This window comes from Dipteris shenzhenensis, chromosome 19 (genome assembly GCF_047967505.1).
Source record: "Dipteris shenzhenensis isolate YYH24624 ecotype China chromosome 19, Dip_SZ_1.0, whole genome shotgun sequence".
NCBI classification, from domain to species: domain Eukaryota; kingdom Viridiplantae; phylum Streptophyta; class Polypodiopsida; order Gleicheniales; family Dipteridaceae; genus Dipteris; species Dipteris shenzhenensis.
In genome coordinates, this window is record NC_141614.1 from 26,922,432 (window position 1) to 26,928,955 (window position 6,524).

At 44.9% G+C, this 6,524-nt stretch overlaps 1 protein-coding gene across 1 annotated transcript; it reads right to left on the reverse strand.

Moving 5' to 3' along the window:
- Positions 1-619: 619 nt before the first annotated feature.
- Positions 620-2,863, reverse strand: LOC147890287 (pentatricopeptide repeat-containing protein At4g39530-like). Its single transcript, XM_087390254.1, has one exon. It carries the CDS (start codon positions 2,861-2,863, stop codon positions 620-622), a length of 2,244 nt encoding a protein of 747 aa, XP_087246380.1.
- Positions 2,864-6,524: the final 3,661 nt, after the last annotated feature.

Here is a 6,524-nt window from a genome sequence, read left to right on the forward strand (position 1 = left end):
TGCATTCTTTGTACCTTTTCCAAATATCAAGTACCTTTCCTTGCAACCTTTGTTGGATTTTCTTGAGAAGCTCGTCTTCTTTGTATTTGTATAATCTTGTTCAAAGAAAACTGGACACAGTAGATCCAATTTCCAGAGCTGGCCCAATAGTTCCAAGTCTAGAAGCATTCTTTTGATCAACATATATTCCTTGTCTTGTCCTCTTCAACCTATCCTTTGAAACACTTGGATTTCCATTTAGCTGGCTTACCAAAGATGCCTTATATATTGACTTTACCATCCATTTCAACAAGGGGAGAAATAGATTTTCCATGACCTTCATACTTATCTAGTATGGAGTCAAACTCATACCTAAGTTCACTTATGGCCATGTCTTCATCATCAACTTCATCACCTCTTGTTTCAATTGATGCTACATGAGAAAAATAGCTTTCATTATCATCCTCATTCGTTCATATGATGCGTGTGTCCCTTGGGTGTAACTATCACGGCACACAACACAATAGCCAGCTTCTCCCTGTGCCAATATAACACATCTTTCTTGTGTCCACGGACATATCCCATGACATCCATGCTGATCTAGGACACATACTGTGCCCCTCATTTTCAAAACAAGATATCATAGCTTTGTATATAGACTATTGATTTGGGGATGTCTTACAATTCTACTAATGTCTGTCAACAAACTCAGTGTTGTCTCCTTCCATGCTTCTCCTTTCACTCCCAGGGCATTAATCTTCTTCTCGTCCTCCTGCCTGTGAGTATCTGCATAAATATTAGACATCAAGACATAAGCCGCAGCATCATTTTCATCCAATTGCACTGCATGTTCAAAGGCCTGTCTTCCAAGCTCCACATTACCCCACTTGCGACAAGCACCCAACAAAGTATGCCACACCACAAGACTAGGATGGAAAGGCATCTTCTTCACCATTGCTATAGCCTCATCTAATTGGCCTGCACGGCCAAGGAGATCAACCATGCAAGTGTAGTGGTCCATTGTTGGAGTAATGCCACTATCTTTGCTCATAACCTCAAAACATTTTGTGCCCTTAGCCACTAGACCCGTGTGGCTGCATACAGTTAGTATGGTAAGGAATGTTACCCCATCTGGATTTATGCCACCTTCTCTCATTCTTTGAAGCATATGGAAAACAATTTTGCTTTCTCCTAGCTGGGCATATCCTGCCATTAGTGCATTCCAAGAGACCCTATCTTGATTTGGCAGCTTATCAAACGCTTCCTGTGCTTCTGCAAGCAAGCCACATTTGGCATACATATCGACCAAGATGCTGCCAACAAAACCATCTCTTTCCAACCCCTTTCTGACAATCTCAGTGTATATCTCGCGACCCTTCTCTATGGCTCCTATGCTGCCACAAGCTTTCAAGATGCAAACAGATGTGAAAGCATCCGGAGAGACACCCTCTAGTTGCAAATAATCAAAACACTTAAGTGCTCCCTCATCAAGCCCTTCCTCGGTATATCCTGAAATTAGTGCGTTCCATGATACCACATCTCGAACTGGAAGCCCATCAAACACGTCCTGTGCTTCTGCAAGACAGCCACATTTGGAATACATATCGACCAAAGTGCTGCCAATAAACAGGTCTCCTTCCAACCCCTTTTTAACACACTCGACATGAATGTCTCGGCCCTTACCTATGGCTCCTATGCTGCCACAAGCTTTCAAGCTGGAAATCAAAGTGAGAACGTTTGGAGAGACACCCTCCAGCTGCATCTGTTCAAAACAGTGCAGCGCTTCCTCACCAAGGCCATGCTGGGCATAGCCTGCAATTAGTGCAGTCCACGAGACTAAATCTCGAGCTGGAAGCCTGTCAAACGCTTCTTGTGCTTCTGCAAGTGAACCACATTTGGCATACATATCAACTAACGTGCTGCCAACAAAAATCTCTCTTTCTAGCCCATTTCTGGCAATCTCTGTGTGAACTTCTCGGCCTTTGTCTATGGCTCCTATGCTGCCACAAGCTTTCAAGCTAAAAACAAACGTGACAGCAACTGGAGAGAAGCCCTCCACTCGCATCTGTCCGATACAGTTCAAAGCTTCCTCACCAAGCCCATTCTCAGTGTATCCTGCGATTAATGCATTCCATGAGACCTCATCTCGAACAGGAAGTTTGTGAAACGCTTCCTGTGCTTCTGCAAGCGACCCACATTTGCCATACATATCAATCAAGGAGCTGCCGACAAAAATATCTCTTTCCAAACCCTTTCTGACAATCTCAGCATGTATTTCTCGGCCTCTTTCTGCATTCTTCAGCCTAGCACAAGCCCTTAGTAGGGCCAAGAACGTCTTCTTGCTAGGATGTACAGAATCCTCTTGCATTTTCTCATAGAGGTTGAGGGCGTGCTGTGATTCCCCACACTCAATATAACCCTTAATGAGGGAATCCCAAGAATACACGTTCCGATCAACCAACCTGTTAAAAGCCTGCTGGGCATCCCACATGCTTCCAACCTCCACCAACATTGGGACGAGGTAGTTCCCAAGCGATCTGTGATCTTCCAGCCCACTCTTGCACAAGAAGGCATGCAAGCGCCTGGTATAAGCTAAATTTTTCCTCTCTCTGCAGTTCTGTAAGATGCATGTCAAGTCAACCGAAGGCAGCTGGGGCATCCGTTCCAACGAATTAAGTGTTTCTTCTAAGCCAAGACATTTGCAGTCATTCTTCTCTCGCACATTCACATGTACTCCAAAGGTCTTGCTAGACTCCTCTACCAGGCCACGGGTTTCAGTGTTTGAGCAAGCCTGACCAGTAATGTTTCGTGCATTCCCTTGCTTCTGGGCTCTCTCTCGAGTATGCGTTTGACCCAACCTCCATTGTACCAACCGTCTATCCATAGCGGCTCTTCAATAACTATATGTGTACATGTTCTGTTCTTCCGTATTATCGGACTAGCCACCATTTAGTTCAGACAGACTTTGGTCCCAACCACAGGGAGGAATCGGCTTCTATAACCAATTGCCAGAGGTCGAACATTTTGAGGTATCTAGAGCTGAGCCAGCCGACAACACTCACCCTCAAGCCTTGGGGGAAGCTATGGGAGAGGGAGGCTTGACAAGCCTTCATGCAAGGGGTATCAAAGACCATAAGAAGTCACAGGGTTGGAAGTAGGCTGCAAGAAAGACCCCTACCAGACACGATTCGAGGATGAGCCGCATAGTTTGCTTACAACTTCATTTTGAAAGAAATCACTTGCCCACGAGGGAGGGAGCTGCCCTCGTTGGTGCGAGCTCCGTCCCAGTCCCAAGGAGTGAAGCTCCCTCCCTAGTAGTAACATCCACCGTTCATGTTGATGAGAGTACAAGATATATATACCTTAGAATATATCCCTAAAGTCCAAAATTTTACAAAGAATTGAGAATCGGGGCTTCTTGCACTCGCGTAAGATATCTGAAAAGCTCATCATCACCACTTGGATAAAACTTCAAAGAATTTAAGAACTGTGGCATGTGGAGGGTGAGCCGGAGCTCTGTTGAAGGAGAGTGTTGCGTGCGTGCTCTAGTGTCTGTTGTTGCGAAACATGCTCGGGTAGAGAAAGGCTTAAAGAGACGTCGGTGTGTAGATTGCGAGGACTAGAAGACTGGTGCCTTGAAGTTGCCTTGGAGCGATTCTCGTGTGAGTGAAGAACCAGAACCTAAAATCTAGTGAAGGAGTAGGCAATCGGCGTGGGGAGCGGATTCCCGGGAGGAAACCCGGGAGCCGGTGGCCCAGTTTTCGACCGGATATCAGCAATAACCGATGCCGATTTTTGGTCGTCGACGGTTGAGGGAGAGAGATGGACACGTGTCGCGTCGTTGTTGGTTGATTTGGCGGCAGGTGGTGATGTGTCGGTTCGGGTTGAGGCAGCGTGTCAGGTTGGAGCGCGTGTCGTGCTAATGTGGCAATCGTGGATGTGGATCTAACGGCTGCTAAAAGGCGTGCCGTCAAATCATGTTTTGATCCGACAGTGATGCATGCAAGTGTTTACTAGTTAACTGTCGTGGAGTTATTGTGGTCTACCGCGTTTGCTGTCAGTTAACTGGCAGCTGTCGCAAACAGTTGGTAATTTATGCCGGTCAAACTCCCGATGCACTTTTCCCATTATGGAAAAGAAGAGATCGGACACTTGAGATTGAGCCTCCGCCGACCCCAGCCGTTGACGGGTCGGTGTAGGCTCCAATCGTATAGCTAGAGTCCCCAAAGGTGGCTTTACTCCTTTATCTATTTCAGAGGTCGAAGAGTTGGTGAAGCAAGAGTTAGATTGGAAAGCTAGGGAAATAGAGGGTTACTCGAGAATGGTAGAGTCTCGAGTGCATACTGTTGAGTGTGGAATCTCCATTGACATGGTCAAGCCGGTTTCATTGGAAGGGTTCCTGTTTTGGGCGAGCTTAATCAGTTTCTCCTTTCGCAGTGTGATATCCTTGCTTTGCAGTTCTCTGCACGTTTTTGTTGGCAAAGGGTTCTTCCTTGTACGTTGTATCTCATAGGAAGTTGGTAACCTTTTGGCATCAAGTTCCCTGGTGTTTGAAGAATCGATGATTCTGGTCGTGAAAATTGAGCGGATTGCGTCATCTCTAGGAAGAGTGCTTCTGGTTTCGTCTCCTCCTAGGAAGGATACTGGTCTCCGCAAGGCATGTGTTAGGTGGGATAGGAGCCAAGTGATTTTAGATTTCACGCGTGTTGCGTTCTTTGGTGGTGTTTTTTTGCATCAACGGGTGCGGTTCGGACCCTATCCTGATGCTGCTACATTTGTAAAGAAATGAGTCATTTTGCAAGGGAGTGTCCCAGGGGAGGGGATAATATTAAGCTGGCGAGAGGTCCTGTGATGAACGAGATGAGAGACCCCCAGTTTCGTTCGATGACAAGGTGGTTGGTAAAAAAGAAGTCTCTCCGGCAGATCAACAAATGGCTGAAGGCGAAGAATTGCCAGTTGCCCAAGAGTACCGCTCTAGTAAGAACCTGGTCCCACCTACGAGGCACATACAAGTAGGGTTTCAATAAAAGCAGAGTCTGCTAAATTACTTAATCCGTGGAAGTTTGTCTCCCAGAAGGGCAGAGTAGTCGAATTCACACTGGCCGTCCGTTTGTGGAGAAGCCTTTGATTACGGGCGAGGAGGTTTTTGAACATGGGAAGGATCAGCCGGGTGACAGGCAAAAGGAAATGCATCTCAAAGATGCTCCAAAACAAGCTGAGTCATTGGAAGATAATTCTCAAAGTGTTGTTATCTTGGGAGAGACTAACAATGATGCGCCAAAAGAATCGGACCAACTGATGCTACAGATTTGGGCCGATGTGTAGGTTGAAACTGCAGATGACATGGAAGCGATAGATATTTAGATGCCTGATGCTAACGGCCATAAAAGGCTTCTAGAAATCTATAACAAGAATCCATTTTTTGAGGATAAGTAGAAGGAGTCGAAGCGAACTTTCCCTAAGCAGATCAAGGATGCTGCAAGGAGTCAGATTGCTGGCGAAGATTTTGGTCAGGTGACAAAGGTAAGTGTGATTACTTGGAATTTGAGGGGATGCTGCAGTAAGTATAAGCAGAAATGCACGTTGCATTAGGAAAAAGCGGAGCTCATTTTGGGGCCTTGTAAGAAATTCATGATTTTCTAATTTTCTTGGCTCAAAATTAAGAATTTCTAGAGTGAGAAGCACAAATTGATACGATCGAGCATCTAATTGGAGATATAATTGTGAAATAAATAAACTTACATTTTGAAATTCCCACTCGAGCATTTTTTAGAGTGTCATAAATGCTATGTCCAAGGACCCAAGTGGCTTTCTACTATTTTGATGTGGAATTTGGTAGGTTTGGCATCACCATTGTGTCCGGAGTAGGCAAAAACCCCCCAAAACACTTTTGAATTACTTGAGAAAGCGATTTGGGCACTTGGCCCTAGGCCAAGTGCCCAAATTGCTTTCTTAAGAACATTCTTGTCAGGCATCTGTTTTGGTCATTTTGACCTCTCTAGGAAGACATTAATGATACACTAAAAAATGCTCAAGCAGTGGTATAGCATTTATGACACACTAGAAAAAAAGAGCGGGAACTTCAAAATGTCAGTGTGTCGAGCATCTTTAGAGAGATAAAGTCTATTTTTTTGAAAAAAGAAAAGCATTTCCAACGTAACGTTGGCCTCTCTCTCATTGGAGGATCTCTATTTTTTGTCTAACCTAAAAGGCCCCTGAATGAGCTCCGTTTTCTTGTAATGACACTCATAAATAGCAAGAAGCCACATTTTGTGCTCCTTCAAGAATGCAAATGTGGAGAGGATGATCCACTTTGGTTTGTATTTAAGCAAGCTAGGTTCTCTGGTTTAGTTTCTCTCACTAGACTTAATCATCGATCTCTAACCTCAGAAGGTACTTGATGATAAAATCCAAGTTCTTGATATGAAATGGATCCTCCATGAGGCAGAAGTATAAACAGATCCTAGCTAGAGAGATCTCATTCGACTCAAGCTAAAAGTGACATTGTCTCACACTAAGCCTAGTATTTCTCTCTCTAGAATAGG